This window comes from Zingiber officinale, chromosome 8B (genome assembly GCF_018446385.1).
Source record: "Zingiber officinale cultivar Zhangliang chromosome 8B, Zo_v1.1, whole genome shotgun sequence".
Classification (NCBI taxonomy): Eukaryota; Viridiplantae; Streptophyta; class Magnoliopsida; order Zingiberales; family Zingiberaceae; genus Zingiber; species Zingiber officinale.
This window is the reverse complement of record NC_056001.1, coordinates 97329421-97352247: the sequence shown is the minus strand read 5'-3', so window position 1 is coordinate 97352247 and position 22827 is coordinate 97329421. Positions and strand designations below refer to the sequence as shown.

The window sequence follows — 22827 nt, the reverse complement described above, 5'->3', positions numbered from 1 at the left end:
AAGCCTAAAACTCCTGTTTTCTTCCACCCAAAAGGGCGTATAAATATCTTAGTCATGAGAAATGCCTTGATTGTCTGGAGACTCCTTTGCTGACCTTATCCACCAGGTCAATGGGGTACCAAATGTCCATTTCATTCATTGGCAGTTTGGCCCTGTTTCAATTAGAAAATCCACTGTGAAAATGACAAGTTTCATCCTGCCAGATTTTTTTCTAAGTTTGTGGTGGCCGTTAGAACCTCATGCGACCATTTCCTATTCATTTATTTAATTATTTAAATTCTTTCTAAGCTTAGATTCCATGATCAATAAGAATGAACATTTAGATAATTGCATCCAGAAGAATGGACATTAATTATAAAAGAAATAAATTATATCACATATTTTTTATGGATTAATTCAGTTGATATTTATTTTGAGGTCAATTTCAATTTTTAGTAAGTATAAAATATTTCAATGGATACCTGATCCCCACTATATAAAAGGTCCATGATTTATTTTTTTTTTCTAGAGAGTATGAGTCATCTTGAAAAAGTCGCTAAGGTAACGACTTCATATTTATTCTCCAATAAATTATGTGACACAAATATAAATATATATATATATATATATAGTCACCGTATGCACTTAGATATCTATGTTAGATGCCCAACATATCCAAAGTCTATATATATAGAATGGTGATATATTGGGCACCCAATATGGGTGACTGAGTGTATGCACAGTGTTCGGATATATATATATATATATATATATATATATATATATTAGAAGATATTTTGCATATCTTTAACCGAGTGACCATGGATGACATCTAACATGAGTGATCTAATGCAACTTTGTGACAAATCTTATCTTTTTTTTCTTTCATCTGTATGTAACCACTTTTCTTTTTTTCTTCTCAAATTAAAATAAAATTCTTTTTTCTCTCTCATTTGATTACATGTGAAAACCACTATAGTGTTGTTTAAAAAAAAATAGCACTACAAGCATGGCTGGTGTTTTCAAGTTGAGCCAAGGTGGTGCTATTTTAAAACAACACTTAGGTAGATCTCTTTTTATCAACAACATCTCTTGATGTTGATTTTTAAATACCAGCACTAAGGCAGTACTGTTTTTTGAAAAAAAAAATAATAACACTATAATGATAACTGATGTATTTAAGTTGTGATATTGATTTTTGGTTGTTGAATGCAATTTCTCCTTAAAACCAATAACGCCTTAATGTTGATATTTAAAACCAACACCATTTTGGTGTTGTTTTTTAAATACTAGCACCATAGCGATGACTAGTGAATTTAAGTTGTGGTATTAATTTTTAAAAATTAAAATCATAATGGTTTTTGTACGTAATCAAAGGAGAGAACAGAATTTTTTTTTATTTTATTACATGTAGTTGAGAGAGGAAAGAGATGAAATTTGTTACAACCTAGTGTCAGATTGTTCCACATCGGATGCATTCAGGTCGCTCATCTAAGAATGGACACATATATATATATGTATATATATATATATATAGAAAATTAACTTTTCCTCTTCTCGCAGAAGCCTCGCGATTCTCCTCGCCGCACCACAACAATCTCTCACCATGCCCTCCCTTGTTGCACCTTGCCCTCTCTCGCCGCACCCTCCCTCACCGTGACATCGACCCTCATCACGATGCTGCACCCTCCCTCAACTTTTCCTCTCGTTATTCTCCTTGCCTAAGCCCTTCCAGCCCTCTTTCGTCGTGCCCTTTGTCATTGCGTCCTCCCTTACTACGACGTCAGCTGTGGCCACGCCGAGCCTCCCCTCTCTCGTCGTGACGAAGTTAGTTTTTCTTGGCCACACCCTCACTTACTGCGACAAAGCTAGGTGTTCTTATCCTACACGTCTTTCACTTGCCGCAATAAAGTTAGGTTTTTCCTCGCTCATCGATCCATTGTTCCTACTGATAAATTGATTAGGAGAATAATTAAATTTCAAATATCTATTTTGATGGTAGGAAAAGATCCATAGATTAATAATTTTGTGTATATAATAAATAAATAAATAAATAAATAATAATACAGAACTAAAATAAACTTTGCATGTGAAGTATGGTGAGAATACTTTCTTAAAAAATAATTAATAAAATTTACATTAAAAAAACACACACAGAAAAATTCCTACTATAATTTCCTAATTTGTAAAGCCACTTTTCATTTCCAAACACGGTTATTTTTATTAAAGTATTTTGGGAAAATTAAATTAGTATGTAAATTTTCTTCCTTGAATTCTGTTTTTCCCCGATTGTTCCGACTAAATTCATTATTTTACCATTTTCCATATTCCTACCGAAATAAATATTTTACCATTCTTTATTCTCACACTAATTATTCTCCTGACCTGTATTATTATAGCATTAATAGAATTAAATAATTTATTGAATCTTCTAAAGATAAACATTCGGGGAGTTGATTAATTAGATGGCGGTGTTTAGATTAATAAGCTTCTCGGTTCTCGGTCCTCTTTCTCTTTCTCTCCGCTCTTTCTCTCTCCGGAGTGGAGCTTTGGGATCGGATCAGTGAAGGAGAGGGTTAGCGAGGGGCGGAGATGGTCGAGACGAGACGAAGCTCAGCCGCGGCTGCTGCCAAGCGATGCCCTTCACCATCGTCTTCCTCGTCGGCGGCGGCTCCCGCCAGCGCAAAGCGCCCGAAGGTGCAATCTCTTCCCCCTTTCGATGTCGATCTCCTTTCTGCACGGCCTTTTGCAAGGATTCTGATCTACCTCGGCTGGGGCTTTGTGGGAATATTTCAGGTGGAGGCGCTGCCGCCGAGGGAGAAGCAGCAGTTGAATCGCGAGGAGTTGTCGGCTCGTGGAGATGGGATAACCTTAGCGGATTCGCCTGGTGAGGCTCTAGCGGTGGACATGGAAGTGGATAACCATATTGAGTTACCCGTTCAAGGTATGATGTCGTATTTTTTTTTTTTTTTTTGCTCCTCCACCGTTTTTTATGGCTTGTTTTCTACAAAGATATAGATCCTTTATTTAGGGTTTGAGTTTGAACTGTTCAACTTTGATTGATTTTTCCTGCATGTAGAGCGTCCACCGCAGTTGGATCTGCTGACGAAAAATGCGGAAGGAGTAGCAGCAACAAGGGCCGTTGCATGGGGAAAGCTTGTATCTCAATTCTCTCAGGTGTGATGATTAATATGATTATTTTCTGATCGGTCTTGTTATAGTAGTCTATTTTGTGCTGTTCCTTAAGAGGGCTTCTATATAAGTTTTGGTCTGCCAAAAATGATGACTCTGCATGTTATGAGTTCTTATATTTTGCCTCATGATGCGGTATGTATTTCTCTTGCACTTAAAATAGTCCAGTTGTCAATTCATCATTTCTATTCATTGCACGAAAATATTGACATATTCATCTGGTTTGAGGGATGGCTATCCTTTTGATATACTTTTTAGTGAGCTTTGAGTACGCATTTATCTGTAATTTTTAGTGGAAATCTTAGGAGTTAGGACCAAGCCTTTGGATGAAAAGGTAACTTCCCTTCTTTACCATAACTTTCTAGATGCCAGTGAGATTAAAAGTTTTGAGCATTCATGATGGAGGTTAGTGGGTTCCTAAACAATGCAAAATACTTAATTCTAAGATATTTAAAACAATTGTAGCTAAATCTAATTCTGAAAGTAAAAAAAAAATCACTAAACATGATAATTGATATAATAAATGATAATTCCCTACCAGCCTTATGTAGGAGCACAGTTAGTAGCTAAAATCTCACCATTGTATATGATTCCGTGACTCTTTCGTGTTTATTGTTATTGTTGAAGTCCATTTGATGCCCATTGTATCTTAAATCAATTTTATATTATGTTCTAAGTTACTTTTTATTAGTGACTTGATAAATTCTTTGTTTTATGTTTGGGCCACAGTTTTCAAAATATTGAATTTGAAGTCTAAATGATGCACGATGCCAATATATAGATTAGTGGTTATAGATATTAACTTGTATTCACCGTAGACTATGGAAACAATGTACCAATACCGATATGCGTTGCTTGAGCTGGATTAGTATCAGCAAAGGCTGGTCTGATTATTCCCTAAAAAGTGGTTAGTCACCAAGATTGTCAGAGAAATAAAAAAAAGATTTGAAGAAATTACTATGAAATGAGTTAGATCTTATTAGAAATTAGATGAAAATGATTGAAATCTGCCAAATTGATAGCAAAAATGCACAATTTTGCTGATTTAGAAAACTCAAGGATTAACATACTTTTTGCCTATCCTAACTTTATTTCTAGTAAACATGCACATGAGAGGGTGAGAGGCTTTTTTTGCCTCTCTTGAATTCCAACTTAAATTTCTAAACTTGCCAATATTTGTGATTGTCATAAGATCTGTTATTTAACCTTGCTACTATCTGTAAACTACCACTAGCTGGATTGAGTGCCTCATCTCTCTCTAATAGCGTCAATTGAGTTAAATTTCTATTGATTAAGAGAAATCTTCTAATCCTTATTTAGATGTGATTTAGGTCCCAAATAAGCCTTGTAGTTTGCACTATTAATTAATGATTTAATTTTATCAAATGATGTTTGCAGATTTAATGTTATTTATGATTTCTACAGTAACATATATGATTTATACAATAACATATATGATTTCTAGCAGTTATATAACTCGATAATGAAAATAATATGCCATCGCTGATATTGTGTTAGTATAGTATGCACTGCTTATATAACTTCACTAGCTCTAATATCTTTACTTGTTTTATATATGATATTTGATGAAACATAAATGAGGTCCTTATTATGATTGAACACAATTTGTTAACATGCACCACCAACAACAATAACAACTAAGCCTTATCTAACTTGGTGGGGTCGGCTATATGTATCTTGTTATGCCATTGAGCTCTATCTTCTACTATATTATTAGGGATGTAAACGAGCCGAACCGAGCCGAACAGTATCAGGCTCGAGCTCGGCTCGTTTAAGTTATATTCGGGCTCGAGCTCGGCTCGAGCTCGAATCGAGCTTTTATCACAAGGCTCGAGCTCGGCTCGTTTTAGAATTATCAGGCTCGCGAACAGTTCGAGCTCGGCTCGTTATTAGCTCGATTATCAAAGTTAACGAGCCTAACTCGTTAAGCGAGCTCGGACTCGTTTTCGGGCTCGTTTAGAGCTCATTTTTGGCTCGTTTTAGAGCTCGTTTTTTGGCTCATTTTAAGGCTCGTTTTAGAGCTCGTTTTTTTGGCTCGTTTTAGAGCTCGTTTAAGGCTCGTTTTAAGGCTCGATTTAAGGCTCGTTTTTTTTTGGCTCGCGAGCCTATAAACGAACATGTTCGCGAACTCACGAGCCGAATATCCTTAAGCTCGAGCTCGGCTCGATAAAACTGTCGAGCTCGAAATCGAGCTCGAGCTCGGCTCGATAAGATAAACGAACGAACTCGAACGAGCTTTTTACCGAATTGAGCTCTGAATAGCTCGCGAACCGTTTGGCTCATTTACATCCCTATATATTATCATTTATACTTAAATAAATTTTATCATATTTTATTGTTGCTAATCAAACCTTTTTTGGTCTTTCTTCTCGTTTGATATGCGTGTGTCATAATTTTACATCACTTAACTTGAACATTTATTAGTTATCTAAGTACATGCCCGTACCATCTTAAACATGTCTCTTGGAGTTTTCTCTCAATAGATGCAACTTCGACTTTCTCTCAAATGCTTTCATTTCTTATTCTGTCTAATCTTGTATGCCTACACATTCATCTTAACATCCTCATTTCTGCAACTCTTATCTTCTGCCCATGTGCTCGAGTCATAGCCCAACATTCAACTTCATATAACATAACAAATTTTAAATTTAATTGCGATTTTATAGAATTTTTCTTCAAGTTTTAAGGGTACTTTATTGTCACATAAAACACTCGACGCTCTCCTCCATTTCAACCATCTTGCTTGTATTGTATGTAAGAAATCTTTCTTAATTCCTCTATCATTTTGTAAAGTTTCATTTAGCTATTCTATAAATGTCTCTTTCATCTTCTTTTATATATAATTTTTTATATAATCGTTCAAAAGTTTCATTTTTTGCTTCATTCACTCCTCTCTTAGCTTTTTTCTTGATTATTGTATATTTTTTTAAGTTTTTCTCATTCTTACAAATATATAATTCTTTATAAACTATTCGTTTTTTCTTTATTTTCTCTTGTACTTTCTCATTCCACCACCAAAATTCCTTAGTGGTGCTTGCCCCTTTGACTCACCGAATACACTCTTAGCTACTATTTTCAATTTTGATATCATCTTATCTCATGTCGTATTAGAATCACCGTATATTTCACCTAATGCTTGTACTCCTACCTTCTTATCTTTTAACTTCCACCACTTAATTCTAGGAGTCATATAATTTTCGTTCTATTGATACTATATTTGAGGCGTATATCCAACACTACTAACCAATGTTGGGTAGTTAAACTTTTTTCAGGGATGACCTTACAATCTTTACACATCTTTCTATCCTTCTTCCTAATCATAAGAAAGTTAATTTACGATTTATTATTCCCACTTTTGAACGTGACTAAGTGTTCTTTTTTTTTTTTAAAAAACGTATTAGTTAATATAAGGTCATATGCTATCGCAAAATCTAATATAGTTTTTCCTTCCTCATTTCTCGTTCCAAACTTATAACCCTCGTATACCCTCTCATATTTCTTATTTTTTACTCCGACATGCCCATTTAGATCACCTCCTATTAAAATCATTTCATTTGGCGGGATATTTTGTAATATTTCATCTAAATCATCCCAAAATCTTGATTTGGTAGCTTCATCTAATCTTACTTGTGGTGCATATATGCTAATTATATTCATAGTTTTTTTCGCCACTATTATCTTAAGGGCTATAATTTTATCTCCCTTTCTAACTAATCCAATAACTTCATTCTTTAACGAACTATCTACAACGATACTCACTTCATTTCTTACTTTATTCTTTCCTGTGTACCATAACTTAAAACTTGAGTTCTCTATCAGTTTTGCCTTTTCTCCTATCCATTTTGTCTCTTGTACACTCAAAAAATTAATTATTCTCCTAATTATCGTATCTATTACCTCCATTAATTTACCAATGAGGGTTTCATGTTCTAAATTTTAGATTGTTAGTTTTCCTATTATCTTTGTTCTTATCCAACTTATGGTGTGAAAATTCTTGCCATTTTAACACTATACCCAAGTTCTCATGGAGATGTAGTGGTCCTTGCAGATACGTTACAGTCGGACCCTGCAACGCGATTCTTGTATATTTAGCACTCTATCCGAGTTCTGGAGATGTAGCGGTCCTTGTCAAGTGTTACAGTCGATCCATGTAACGCGTTCCTTCTGGGAAACAGCCTAGCATTAGCACAATAGTTTAATGGATCCATTCATTGAATATTTGCCATAGTTTTAATGCTGATTGACAACTTAACGCAATCCTCCTTCTTTATCCAGACTTTGGACCGACCATGATTGGTTTGTCACGGCTTCTTACCTTCCAAGAATCCAATGGGTACCATGGTCTCTCATTGATCTCTTGCATAGAGAGTGTTGTAGTAGTTTGGCCAGCTTACAAACTTAAGCATGAATCCAATCCGAATTTTATGAATTGGAACTTTGTTGAAGCTGATTTGCTTTTGAAGTCTCATGGTTTACAGATTTTCTATGGCGTTTCATTATAAATTTTACTATGAAATGCTGAACCATAAATCAATTATTTAGCCTTTGAAAGATCAAGCTTTTTGGATAACATATCACCAATTATATCATAGCATCATAGTACATGTTGGGAGTTTAAATGACTTGTTCTGATGTTATCTGTAGTTATTTACATAGTTAATCATTCATTGTGATTCACTAGTCTGTTTATGCAAACTGAGCCTTTTTGGCGTTCACTCTTGCAGTTGGATCCATGATTCAAGTTTAGTCTCGTTTTTTTTTAACTGAAGGGGGTTTGTTAGCCTTAATCATAAGTTTGCTCTTCATAAGGGAGATGATTAATTCTTGATCTTATAAGATACATGTCTTAATGGGATCAACACCTGAATTTTTAGTTTATAGTTGGCTTAGGATATAGCTATGATAAGTTAAGAAAAACTATGTTTTGACTCTGTGCTTGATTTGGCTTTTTAATTGTGAACTTTATCATAAAAGTCTTGACTAGTGCTAACAGTATAGGTTTGATTCCAGATGCTTTATATATGATGTTACTTTAGGTTGTGAAGAATGCCAAGAGATGTGAAAATAATAGGACTAGTTCTCTCTGTCTTTCTTCTGCAAATGTACAAGAGAGATTCTATAAATACAATGTAAAGCAAGAGAAAAGTAAATGAAATACATATTTTCAACAAGACAATAAAGGAAGCTAGGGAAGCCCAAAGGACATCCTAGGGAAATGGAGAAGCATGCTTCATCTAGGAAATGGGGAAACATGCTTGCAATTAATATTTTATTTTTAACACTCCTCTCAAGTTAGGTTGTACATGCCCAACTTGCCACGTAGCTCTTCAAAGTTGTTGCGTGGGTGAGCCTTTGTGAGAATATCAGCTATTTGATGTCGAGATGAAATATATGAGAGTTCCATATTTCCGTTTGTCATATTCTCTTAAATGAAATGTCGGTCAATTTCAACGTGCCTTGTTTTATTGTGGTGAACTAGATTTTTGGTGATACTGATAGCTGCTTGATTATTGCATCGCAGTTTAACTGTCTTCATCGTGGAGATTCCGAGTTCATTCATAATTCTTCAAATCCATATTCCTTCACAGATTCTAAGAGCAAGAGCCCTATATTCAGCTTAGCACCGCTCCTAGCCACTACGGATTGCTTTTTGCTTCTCCAAGTCACCAAATTTCCCATTACATACATGCAATAGCTTGAGGTTGATCGTCTGTCATTAACGTTTCCGGCTAGTGTAAACGTGTATGCCTCTTCAGTTTTCCGGAATAGTAGTCCTTTACTCGGAGTACTTTTAAGATATTTGAGAATCCTATAAACAACTTTCATATGTTCTTATGTGGGATGATTTATTGACTTACCACATTTACAGAAAATTGATATCTGGTCCTTTTTAGAACCAATTTTATTTGATCCATCCATTGGGGTATCCACTGGTTTGCATCCAAGCATTCCAATTTCCTTTAGTAGATCCATAGTGTAGTTTCGTTGTGAAAGAAAAATACCTTGTTTTGATCTTGCCAGAATTTTGGATCTCCGAGATCTTTGGTTTCAAATTCTCTTGTAAGGAGCTCCTGCTATTTCTTTCTTGTTGCCCCTTGTGACAATGATGTTGTTGACATAAACAATAAGAATGGAGAGTTTGTTGTCAGTTAAGATTTTTACAAGTAGAGTGTAGTATGCTTAGCATTGTTTGTACCCATGTTTGGTTACAGACGTGGCAAATTTGTCAAACCACGCTCTAGGGGATTGTTTGAGGCCACACAAGGATTTGTGTAATCTGCATACTTTGTTAGGTTATGGTTTGATTCCCGATGGAACTTCCATATAGACTTCTTCATCCAAGTTTTTGTTTAGAAAGACATTTTTGATGTCTAATTAGTGGAGCTGTTAGTTCTTGTTAGCGACCAAGGAAAGGAGGATCCTAATTGTGTTAAGTTTAGTGTCTGGAGCGAAGGTCTCTTGTTAATCTATTCCATAAGATTTTGAGAAACCTTCTGTGACCAGTCGTGCCTTCAATCTTTAAACTGTTCCGTCCGCCTTGTGTTTGACTTTGAATATCCACTTGCACCCAATTGCCTTTTTTTTCCTTTTGGTAGTTCGCAGATGGATCAAGTGCTATGTTTTTGTTGCAGTGCTCTTATCTCCTCATCTATTGTCTGTTTCTATTCTGTCTGATTTAGAGCTTCATTAATGTTGGATGTGACTTGAATGTTGTCGAAGGAGGCTATACATGCTCGGGATTTTGAGAATAGCCTTTCATAAGAGATGAAATTGGAAATGGGGTGCATTGTGCATGATCTGACCCCTTAGAGCAATTGGTATCGCCAGATAAATTAGACTAATGATTTAAGATCATATCTATATGAGTGTAAGTAGGATCTGGATATGGTTCTAACTTTTGGACGGGTGGTGAGCGTGTTTTTCGTCTAGTATATACACAAACTTCTTCTATTAGTTTAGGTTCGGTAGGGGTGTGTTTATGTCATAAGTAGGCTCAAGCACAATGTTTGTGTTAGGAGTAGGCTTGCACAGTGTTTGTGTTAGGGATTATTTCAGGCTCTTTGGGATGATATTCTCTCAAGTTCTCCTTTGAATATCAGACTTGGGATAGTATGGTTGACTTTCAAATAATGTGACATCCATAGAGATGTAAACTCTTAGTGGTAGGTGAGTAGCATTTGTATCCCTTTTGAAGGGATGAATATCCATGAAAAATGCATTTGGTGGAGCGACGGTCAAGATTGCCTTGATGATGTTTGTGGATGTGGACAAAGGATGTGCACCCAAAGATTTTGGTGTGTGGGAGTGTTTGAAGAAGTTTGGTGTATGGTAAAGATTGGAGAAGATGTTGAACTGGGCTTTGGAAGTTGATCATGCGTGATGACATACAGTTAATGAGGTATGTGGTGGTAGAGACAATATCACCTAGAAGATTTTGGGTGCGTTGGAGAAAACATTAGAGAACAAGTTACTTTCAGGAGGTGTTTGTTTTTACGTTCGGCAACTTCGGCAACTCCATTTTGTTGTGGAGTATCGACGCAAAAACTGAGATGAATGATATCTTTGGAGTTAAGAAACGTTTCTAGGTTTGAGGTGAAGTACTTTTTTGCATTGTCAGTTTTGAGTACTTGGATGGATGTATGGAACTGTTTGGATCATGACAAAGAATTTTTCGAATATATGACCAACCTTTGATTTTTCTTTCATTAGACACAACTAGGTGAGTTGTGTATGATCATCAACAAAGGTTATGAATCAGCAATTTTTCGTGAGAGTTTTGATTTGGGATGGACTCCAAACATCGTTGTGAATGAGTGCAAAAGGTTTGGATGGTTTATAGTGAATTTTTGGGAAGGGGGCCGTGTATGTTTAGAAAGTTGGCAAGTCTCACGTTGAAGAGAACATATTTTCTCATTAAGGAATAGATTTGGAAACAACATGGCAAGATAAGAGAAATTTGGATGACCTAACCTTTGGTGTCATAACATGATTTCAACATGTTTAGTGAAAAGATGACAACTAGGTAGAGGTAGAATCTCGCGAATAATATAGAGTCCTGAACACATGTCAGCATCTCCGTATCCTGAACACAGTTCAACATCTCCGTATCCTGAAATTCACAATGATGAGGGAAGAATTTAGCATGACATTTTAAATCATGAGTCAATTTTCTGATGGATAATAAATTGCAATTTAGTGTGGGAGCATAAAGAATATTTTTTAAATATTTGTTTGGTGTTATTTTAGTTGAACTAACACCGATGATTTTAGCCATTGCTCTGTTAGCAACACGGATATTTGACTTGTCTTCTTGTGGCACAAAGTTATGGAGTAAAGATATATCACCCGTCATTTGCTCCGATGCTCCTGAATCGATAATCCTTGCCCAAACGTCCTAGTTTTATTTTCAAATATCGGGAAAATTCCTAAGTGGGCCAGAGGATTTAAGTGGGCAGAGGAATTAGTGGCCTCATCAAATTGGGCTTGAGGAGCACCATTTTGCCTTTGCTAGAAGTCACGACTCATTCTGTTGTTTGGTCCAGCGAAGGAGGCCCATTCTTCCCGTGGTGTAAGTTCTTCATCTCGGAGTTTTTCATAAGGGACTCAATCTGGTTTTGGAGGGTAGTGGTTGAGACAAGCGGTGTTCATGTATGTGGAGTAGCAGCGTGTGCATGGTGGGAACATTGCCCCTGGCTTCCAATCGACTGGCTTTCCATGAAGGACCTAACATTTCTCCCTCGTGTGACCCACCTTTCGACAGTGGTAGCACGACGGGCAAATTTGGCGAGGTTGTTGCTCGGTTTGATTTGCAGGACACTACTGGAATTGCTACGCGGAGAGAGCAGTGGACTCGATGGCTGTGGTTGGACCAAGCATTATCTTTTGCCGACTTTCCTCTCAGCGAATTTCATCAAACACCTTTTGCATGCTAGGCAGCAGCTTAAGGCTTAGAATTCATGCCTGCGAGTTGTCGAATGTGGCGTTTAATCCGAAGAGGAACTTTAAGGTTCTTTTTTCAGTGAGCTTTTGGTGAGTTTCAACATCATTTTTGTTTGTCCATTATGGTGATTCAAATGTGTCCACTTGGAGACAAGAAAGGTCTGCCTATTTGAGGTCGTGAATGCTTTGCTCGACTTCAAATAATTAAGAGGTATTTTTAACTTGGGAGTATGTTTCTTTTACCTCATCCTAGATGCCTTTTGCAGTTAGATGAAATAGGAAGTGTTCACCTACTTTGTTGGTCATGGAGTTCAATAGCTAAGACTTGAAATTTGGATCGTCGATTGGAGGTGGTTTGTAAGGAAATCTTCTTTCCCTTTTCTGCAAATGAAAATTCTAACGGAGTTGGACCATTGAAGGTAATTTTGGCTCTTAAATTTGAAACCAGAGATATATGAATTGTTGATGATGGGTACATTGGTTGATGACATGATGATATGAAGAAGAAAGGCAACCAATTACCCTTTGTTTGGGAGGAGGTGACTGAAAGGGAGGGAAGGGTAAACAAGGGAAGGAGAATTTTTACACTTTTTGGGAGGGAGTGAGTTATAGAGGGGAAGGGGAGAGAAGGGTAAAAGTTATCCCTGCATGCTGGGGAATCAGCGAAATTTCTTACACCTCAATTTGGGGTGTAAGGAAGGGGAAGGAAAAATTATTCCAATTTTACCCTTATTTTTTCCACATGCAAATTTGTTTTTCAAAAAAAGAATATTTTTGTAATTTTATATATTTAATCTTCATTCCCTTCTCTTTCCTCCTGAATGAACCTGTCCTGGCTCCCAAACAAGGGTAAGATAAATTCTTGCCTTACCCTCCCCCCTCCCCTTCCCCTTCCCCTTCCCCTTCCCCTTCCCCCTTCTATTAATGAACCTTCCGTCACCCCATCCAAACAGAGGGTTGGGGAGATTTCAACAAAGAGATAGTTCCTTGGTAGAGAATTGCTTTGATACATGAAGAATGCCAAGAGATGTGAAAATAATAGGTCTAGTTCTCTATTTCCTGCTTCTGCAAATGTACAAGAGAGATATAATACAATGTAAAGTGAGAGAAAGTAAATGAAATACATATTTCAAAGAAGACATTAAAGGAAGCTAGGGAAGCCCAAAGGACATCTGGGAAATGGGGAAGCATGCTTCATCTAGGAAATGGAGAAGGATGCTTGCAATTAATATTTTATTTTCAACAGGTTCTTTATAAAATTCGTTCTTCTCTTGAACCTCACTTCAAAGTTCATCCCAACCTGAAATTTGAAATTCTATTGAAAACTTATTAAATAAAACAATGGGAATATTATGAAGTGATTTTGAATTTTAAAAAGAACAGTGACCTATTACAGATATTAGAAGATCAGAAAAAGTTTTAGAATATCAATGTAAGAAGATAATAGATAGCAGAATGAGAATTAATGTTGCATTGACAATCAGTAGTATTGATGTTGAATTGGCTATTGGTAATTTGTTTTCAACCAGTGACGAAATGAAATGTTGAATATACATCACAACTTCTTACTTTGATTTTGTTTGGAATTTTAAATGTAAGTATAATCTTGTGATTTTTCTTCTCTTTTTGCCTGTAAATCATGGATATCATGGACGACTGTGTGAATATGCTTTGATGTAAACTGTTTTTGAAAATTTTGCTTCTGGAGTGAATATGACATAGCATTTTAATTAAAACAATTGCTGTAGTACAAGAAACATGTGGCATTTATGATTTCACATATGAGGGAAGTTGTAGCATCATTCATTTGGAAGTTTGGTTTCTTTTTGTTTCTTTGCCTTTGTAACATATGATTGCTGTATTTCATGTCCTCTTTTTTTTGGTTGTATGATGATAATACTGATTTATTATTTTCAGAATCCTTCGCATTCCATTTGCAGTAGTTTATTCACTGTTGGTAATAGCAAAAAATGTGATTTGCAATTGCTTGATCCTACTGTGGGAACTACTCTTTGTGTATTAAGGCAAATGAAGGTACCTTCTTGTTCATTTTCTCCACCATATAACTGATTAATTCTTCACTTGAGAAATCTATTGTTCCCTTTGTTAGCGCGGCGGTGCTTTTTTTACTCTACTTGAAACTGTCGGGGCAAAAGGTGTTGTACAAGTAAATGGGAAAACAGTGGAGCAAAAATCCATTATTCTTATTGGTGGAGACGAAGTTGTTTTTAGTAGACCAGAAAAACATATCTATGTATCCTTCCCTGCACATAGAGTTGTTTTTTGTATTTGTTTTAATTTTTTTTTTCTAAATGTTTATGCTTTCGTTTTGCTGTCAACTTTACTAGTGTCATATTGGTGAGTAAGATTTGAAATTTAGTCTGATGCAGAGGATATTTTATGAAAATGAGCCTACCTAAGCAGATTTAATTTCACCTGGTGGCTCCTTGATTTAATTTCACCTGGTGGCTCCAAAGAAGCAGGCTTGTTACCTTTTTCATAAAATTACAGGGACACTTGATTGAGATCTGCATTTCTTGCTGTTTCCTCTCCTTTTTGTTGAAAAAGAACCTTAACATAACAATAGATTTTTCAGCAACTATCCCAGGAGAAACCAAGTAAACCAAGCCTACATATTTTACGTAGTTCTTCAGAGACAAAGGATGCTTCCAAAAATGGTTTTAAGTTTCAAAACAGAACTGGAGATCATTCAACCGCTGCTGTTGTTTCAATGCTAGCATCATTGTCTACCCTAAAGAAAGATCTATCTGTTCTTCCTCCATCTGTGCCTATTAGTGAGTATTTTCATATTTTTATACCCAATTTTTGACGCACCTAATATGGAGAGATGGGCTATTTATCAGATGGTAATGCTTAAGATAGTTCTATGTATATCTGTGTGATACTTCTCTTTTTGATATAGTTCTCTATAATGTTTACTCCCTCAACTTGGTGTTATTTTAGGGGTAGTTGTCAAATTGTCAAACTTGGTGGATCCTAATATAGCTCAACCGAGTTATATCAAGATCGGCAAGAGTCAATTTGATTTAGGCCAAAATCTTGACATGCGTTCGAGGCTCATCAAAGAATAGAATGAGAATTGGATGAAATTAACCATATCTTTCTCAAAATTAATAATTAATTTAAATTGTTTTGGTAAGGCTAAATACTATTATATTAACTATTTTGTTGCATTAACAAACTCTGGTCATATTTGGTTAAATAATAGGCTAGTAAAATTTACTTATAACTAATAAGGCAATACATTAGGGTTATATTTGCATATCTAATTTACTATTATTAATTATAGTAGGTAATAAATAATGTGTATCAGCTACTATTAATGTTAATATTGTTTGTTTATTTAGGTTAATTTTCAATAAATAAATTAATGAGAATAATAGTAATAGCAACGGTGCTAATAAGCTCTATTATAATTACCATCATATTTTGGGACAGCTTTTGTTGTCTTATACAATAATCAAAATTTTTTTTTTTTATTTTTTTTTTTAATTTTTCATTTCTTTGATTACTGCCCTTTTTAAAAATTTTCATGTCAATTTCATTCCTATCCATCCAATATCATCAAGTAGCTAAGTTGTGAAATGTCTTGTATAATAGTGAGAATGATAATTTATCCTGTCTGAAAGCGGTAAAGATAGTTGGCTGGGGATGTGGTTCTACGATTGATCGTGTGAAGACTCCGCTCCGCTCTGCAAAACCAAGAATGCAATTGCCGGGCTAGGGAAGGGGTCTCCGACGTTGGCTCTTCGACGTTCAAGTCAGTTACCGGAATAGTAGAAAGACAACAAAGAACTGTAGCAGCAACAAGAGCGTGAATACAAATAACGCATATCTCCACCAGTGTATGAACCCCTTTTTATATAGTGCTCTAGTAGCGGACTGCACGCTTCTCAAGGTGCATGCATGTTTTCCCAACTGTCCTATGAAAAGACAAGTCAGAAAAGTGTCCTGACACCTTTCCTTAACAGGGCATGCAAATCCCCGACGTGATAGTTGGAAGCTTCCACTGTATGATTTGTTGGCTGACCATGACAACAATGACACTGCCTCTCAGAAGGATACGATGAGCTAGGGGTGTCAAAAATGAACCCGACCCGACGACCCAACCCGAGTCGACCCGAAAAAAATCAGGTTCGGGTTGGGCATTTTCGGGTTCGGGTCGGGTTCGGGTTGGAGGGTTGGAGAGTAACAAATATTCGGGTTGGGTCGGGTCGGGTTCGGGTTGACCCGGGTTGACTTAAATATAAGGTTTTGTGGGCTTTTTTGGGGTCAAATCAAATTTTATTTTAAAAATTTAGATGTTTTTATGTATATTAATATCATGTTTGTATGATAATGATGGAGTATTGAGATAAAAGTGAAGAATTATAGAGAAAATAATCCCAAAAAGTCGTTTTGAATCGGATTTTCGGGTTATATGGGGCGGGTTCGGGTTGGTCGGGTTCGGGTTGAGGTGTTTTGGGTTGAACACGGGTTCGGGTCGGGTTCGGGTTGGGTTAAAAAAAAAAAAAAAAACTTAACCCGACCCACCCGAATTGACACCCCTACGATGAGCTAAGCAAGGGGTCTCGCTGTTTGGCCGAGCGGGGGGAGTCACTCGATCGGATTCCCCGCCCGGTCGCCTGAGACTATTCTTCTCCATGGTCGCTCGGCTCAGTAGATTGTTCCTCGTTCGGCTGGACAGGAGGTCCGGTTGGACTGACTTTCAATTGGTCGTCATCATCACACATCTTTTCTCCTCTCTTTGGTCGTCCGGCTATTGGGGCGTTACCAACGCCCGGTCGGAAGCCTGATCTGGTCGGGCTGAGCGGGCCCTCCTTCTGCTCGACCAACTTTGATGACTCGACAATTCTATGCCTTTGACCGCCTTGGCCTTGACCTCCACATCGATCGCTTGACCTACCTTTGACTCGCCCTTGGTGGGCTCCGCATACTACTGCATCAACAACCATGGTTTTAAATTGTTTTAAGATAAGTTCCTAGGAGATTGAAGGTTAAATATGATTGGTGATCTCCCCTCTGCTCTTATGTTTGTATATTCATCTTATCTCAAATTTTTGTAGCCCTTGTTTGTATCCTTGTGTATGCAACATCTTAACAATGTCATTATGTAATTGTGAAGCTATACTTTCGCCATCCTTAATGCCTTGGATTTGTCTCCTTGTGTATACAACAGCTTAAACGATGCCATGATGTAATTGTGAAGCTTTACTCTCGCCATCCTTAATGACATAGATCTTCTCTTGTTGGCATGGGTACGCTCGACTGGGATTCACCGCCCGGTCGCTTGAGACTATTCTTCTATGTGGTCGCTCGGCTCAGTAGATCGTTCCTCGTCCGGTTGGGCAGGAGGTCCGGTCGGGCTGACTTTCAATTGGTCGTCATCATCGTACACATCTTTTCTCCTCTCTTTGGTCGTCCGGCTATCGGGGTGTTGCCAACGCCCGGTCGAAAGCCCGATCTGGTTGGGCCGAGCGGGCCCTCCTTCTGCTCGGCCAACTTTGGTGACCCGACAATTCTATGCCTTTGACCGCCTTGACCTTGACCTCCACATCGGTCGCTTGACCTACCTTTGACTAACCGTTGGTGGGCTCCGCATACTATCGCATCAACAACCATGATTTTAAATTGTTTTAAGATAAGTTCCTAGGAGATTGAAGGTCAAATATGATTGGTGATCTCCCCTTTGCTCTTATGTTTGTATATTCATCTTATCTCAAATTTTTGTAGCCCTTGTTTGTATCCTTGTGTATACAACAACTTAACGATGCCATTATGTAATTGTGAAGCTATACTTTCGCCATCCTTAATGCCTTGGATTTGTCTCCTTGTGTATACAACAGCGTAAACGATGCCATGATGTAATTGTGAAGCTTTACTCTCGCCATTCTTAATGACACAAATCTTCTCTTGTTGGCATGGGTACTTTGCCCTAGTCACCTCCCCTCACCTATCATCTCCTTGCAAATGCATCTTGGAATCACCTTTCTTCTCGACTTTAATTGTGGTAACCTTGCAAGCTACCTCCCATGAGGAGGAAGTTGAGAATAAATTTGTATTTTCCATATGATAAAGGAATTACAATTCTCATATGTATATACATCAATATCCATGTTCCTAACAATTAAGTAAACTAAAGACATGGTAATTTTAAACTATTTTTCCTAAATACTTGACAAAGCAAGGCCTATTATTTCTAATACTCCCCTCAAGCTGGAGCATAGATATCTATTATGCATAATTTGTTACATAAAGGCAAAAATCCAGTAGTAAAAGGATGTTTGGTAAATATGTCTATTGTTTCTTATTCAGAAGAAGGGTGTGGTTGCATCATGAAGAAGTGACAATCAACTTCGATGTCTTTCGGAAACTCATGGAATATTGCATTATTTGTGATGTAAATAACTACTTGATTGTCCCAATGCATATTCATTAGTCCAGTGATGCTTAAGCCAAATATTTTAAGAAATGATTTCTTCTACATCATATTAAAAGCTATAAGTGCTATTGCTTTGTACTTGCTTAGGCACTAGATCATTCTATCACATTTCTGCCTTTTACTTTTCCATGTTACAAGGTTGCAAACATATGTGCAGAATCATGAGGTTGATCTTCTAGCATATCCAGAATAACTGATATGTAACAAGGCATTAACCTTTAGGTGTTCACTCTTGCATAGTAAACCCTCTCATGGCAATCATTGGATATATCAAAGTATTCTTAAGGTATATTAAAGGATTCTTAAGATTGCCTCCTAATGATATTGATGCATGAACTGTCACCTCCTCCAATTACATAAATATGCCTAGTGTAGTTACTCTGGATAAATATGTTTACCTACTAGTCTTAGGGTTTTAAAGCCATTATATTTTGACCATAGATTGTGATTCCTGATGATTGAAGTTTGTGCTAGTGTACACAATGATGTTCCTTAAGTGGTATAAGTACTACAATCAAGTAGTGCTGTCCCAAATTTTTAATAACAAATTTTGTTTCAAGATATATAATTGTTCACTTTTATATATCTGCTACATTATGTATGTGTCTTCAACATAGAGTACCAAAAATTAGAACTCTATTGGTTTTTTGCTGAACAAAAATCGTATGGTCCACTCCCCTGAGCAAAATAATTTGCAGGTTGTTCCATACGTATATATTTATCTTTAGAAAGCTCTCCACATAGAAAGACTTTCTTGATATCCATCTTAAAGATTTGTCAACTCTGATGGTGTAGTGGGTTGAAACAAGCTACGTTTGAGAACATCACAAAGTAGTTTACTCCTTGTGTTTGTTTGCATCCCTTAGCAAATAGTCGTGCTTATAATGATCAATCTGACCATAAGGAAGATATTTGATTTTGAATATCCACCAACAAGATAAAGGGCGATTATAGAAGGGCGTACAATTTCCCATGCCCTTCATGACAAAAAAAAGAAAGAACATATCCTCATTCATCGTTGATTTCCAAAATGGACCTCACAGATACATTGATACTGCTTATTTAAAGGCGGAGTGATGTTGAATGGTTCTAATGTGAAGGTGGTGTAGAATTTAAGAAATATGTGGTACTTCTAAAAAAAATACATCAGTAGAAATATAAAAGTGATGGGATACTGCATCATAACATATAGCCCTTTTTGTACAAGAGTATTTAAGAAAGATTGAGTAACTTCGGGCTAAGTTTGTCGTGTCCATGTTCTAGAGATAAACGAAATATAAAGTTCCAATGGTAAAGATGCAACTTAGATTAAAGACATCTCATTGATGTTTTACTATTAAGTTCAAAAAGAATGTATTTATGAGATAACATGAGATGGATACTATATCTCCCTAATATTACTTGGACTCAAACATCATTGAATGTGCAATATTGAGTAGATAATAATTCTTACGTTTTGCAATTCTAGAAGTATAGTACAAGTGATTGATGAATTATGTCTTGTTAAGCACCGAAAAGTTTAAAGGACAATTGTGCATATTCAAAGGGATTAGTTTTATGGAAAATTTTGATGGAAGTAGAGAATTATGTTGTCATTTCATAATAATTTTTTTTTTAAATGTGTCAAGAGCCTTGGAATGAGTTTTAAGCAAGTGAACCCATGCTGTATTTTTGAAATTAGCAATAAAGGTTAAAAAATAATGTAATCCAGTAATGCTAATTTTAAGACTAACACCACATATGTTTGAATGAACAAGATTAAAGGGAGAAGAGGAACATTCATGAGTACTAAAAGGAAATGATGCACGGTGATGCTTACCCAACTCACATGCCACATTAGAACTAAGTTAAGGATGGTGGAATATTGATAAACGTTTTAAAATTTTGACATAGAGGGATGATCAAGTTGACGATGTCACTTATATGGGTTGATGCTTGTAATAGGAAGATCATTTATTTGTCCAAATAGTGAACTCTATAAATTCATGACCACCAATCATCTTGTCATAGATCTTGGAAAACAACCCCATGGGTTGGTGCAATTGGTTCATGCAAGGGTATTGTTGCCAATAGGCCCGGGGTCGATTCCTAGCATTTGCGGAATGCTCCACTAGTTGCCTAAACCTCTCCTTACATGCGCTGTTGTTGGGCGAAGGCTTCATGGTTTACCTCCCTTCCAGACAATGGGGGGCTACCGAGGTAACAATTTCACCTTTTGCCACCAATAGATCTTGGAAAACACAATAGGTAGGATAGAAAGCTACACAATAATTTTAGGATTGGGTAAAAGAACTAATGAAATGTAATTTCATGGGAGACTTAGAGATATAGAGAAACTTGGAAATATAAAGGACTTTATCTAATTCTAATGAAGAGATATTTAGGCAACCTTGTCATTTAAAGGGTACATGATACCTATCAACAGCAAAGATGTGTGGTAAATTAGAAAGTGTAGGGTAGAGAACAATTTGTGATTACCTGTTATATGTCATACCAGAATCAAGTAACGAGTTTTAGATTTCATCACTGAAGAGATCCAAAAGTTGAGGTAAATGTTGTAAAATTTAATGAATTGGAGGAGTTATGGAGGAAAGTTTGGAACTACTCATACTCAGTGTGGCTTTCCTAAATGATAAATAGAAAACTTTATTATCATATGTATATATTTTTAAAATTTTCTTCTCTCTCTTTAAAATTTCTCTTTTTTATAATCTTTTCAATCTCTCTCTCTCTCTCTCTCTCCTCTCCAATTTAATGTGGTTCTCTGATACCAAGAATAAATATAATTGTTTTTGTAGTTATAAAAAATAACCTTTTCTCCTTAAAAGACTAGGTAAAAAAGGACTTGATAATTTAAAGCTATTATTCCCAAATATTTAGCAGTTAAAGGGTATTGTTTCTTACATAGGTCCTCTTAAATAATTTGGGTCACCCCCTCCAGATTGCATCAGGTGCTACTCTTGCATTTCTGAAGATCTTTCCTTTGGTTGATACCTTGCAAACAATTCAGAATAAGAGATCTACTAATCCCCGTTAGCACATGTTGTCTTGCTCAGTCTGCAAATTTGTCCCTCAGTTGGGCTCCTTCCAATATCACTAGTTTGCAGGAGAGCAGAATGAGTGATGTTGCTTCTTCCTCTGCACCTTGTTGACCAGGTCCAACTAGGGCCCAAGTTCATAAAAAAGAAAATGACACTGTTTATCAAAAAAGAGCCCACCATTGGGAATCCACAATGATAAGAAATGGTTGCCAAGAAACTGGGTTTGAAACATCTTTTTTTTGATATGTGTGTGCGTGTGTGCACGCATTACATTATATAACTGGTGAGCAGGCCCATTGGCATTATCCTTGTCTAAACATATAAGGAACTGGTGTCAAACTTAAAAATGGAATATGCAACAAAGGAGGGACAAAATATAAAGAAGGAAACAAATTGTAACTAAATAATTAGGTTGCAATAAGCAGGAAAAAAGAGGGATTTGCATCTTCCTCTTCATCTCGATTCTTTTGTCCTCTTATAGCCACCAAGTTGATGTTCCTGTCAATTCCTTTTCTATTATTAATTCTCCTCTTCCATTCATCCTTTGAAATTTTGTGCATGATTTAAGAAGTAATTTGTAATTTTCTTTCGCTTTCAATGATCCTTCTTCTTTTAGATTTGATTTTAGACTTTTACTTTTTACTCTCATGATATCTTCTCATTTTGTGGGAGTAAGATGATTGAAAACTCAGTCCCATTTAGATCTCTCTCTTTATTTTTAATTCTGGGCTAATCATACTTTTGTGTGGAACACTCTTATCAGTGTCTTTCTGTCACTTGTAATCTCAAAAGGATACTTAGTCATTCTCCATCTTGGTCTCTCTGAAAATTTCTCCTTGTCTCAGGGTAATATAAACTTTGCTCAATCTTTGTCTGAGCATGAACTACTTGTCACATGAGTAGAAACCTAAATCCTAATCTATTTCAATTGATCTGCAACTCTTCACAATTTATCACTCCATTCTTCATAAACTATAAACTCTTACATTATCTATAGTTTGAGAGTGAGTTGAAGTTTACATCAACTCTCTTGAAAGAGCAGATCAACTTAGTTAAAGTCTCATTTGTAGATAGTTGCCAGCTTAGTCTAGATTCTTTGAAAGTTCAAAGATTCTCAATCACTTATCCAATATTACAATTTCTTTATTTTTGTCAGGTATATTATTATTTTTTTTCCTATTTGTGACACTC

At 36.3% G+C, this 22827-nt stretch overlaps 1 protein-coding gene across 1 annotated transcript in view; it reads left to right on the top strand.

The window, feature by feature from the left end:
- Window positions 1-2432: 2432 nt before the first annotated feature.
- Window positions 2433-22827, top strand: part of LOC122015710 — a 30725-nt gene continuing 10330 nt past the window's right edge. Inside the window, exons 1-6 of the mRNA XM_042572729.1 lie at window positions 2433-2676; window positions 2776-2923; window positions 3059-3156; window positions 14050-14166; window positions 14243-14386; window positions 14720-14927. Coding sequence (XP_042428663.1) covers window positions 2572-2676; window positions 2776-2923; window positions 3059-3156; window positions 14050-14166; window positions 14243-14386; window positions 14720-14927 — 820 coding nt within the window. The 5' untranslated portion in view covers window positions 2433-2571. The remainder of the gene's footprint in view (window positions 2677-2775; window positions 2924-3058; window positions 3157-14049; window positions 14167-14242; window positions 14387-14719; window positions 14928-22827) is intronic.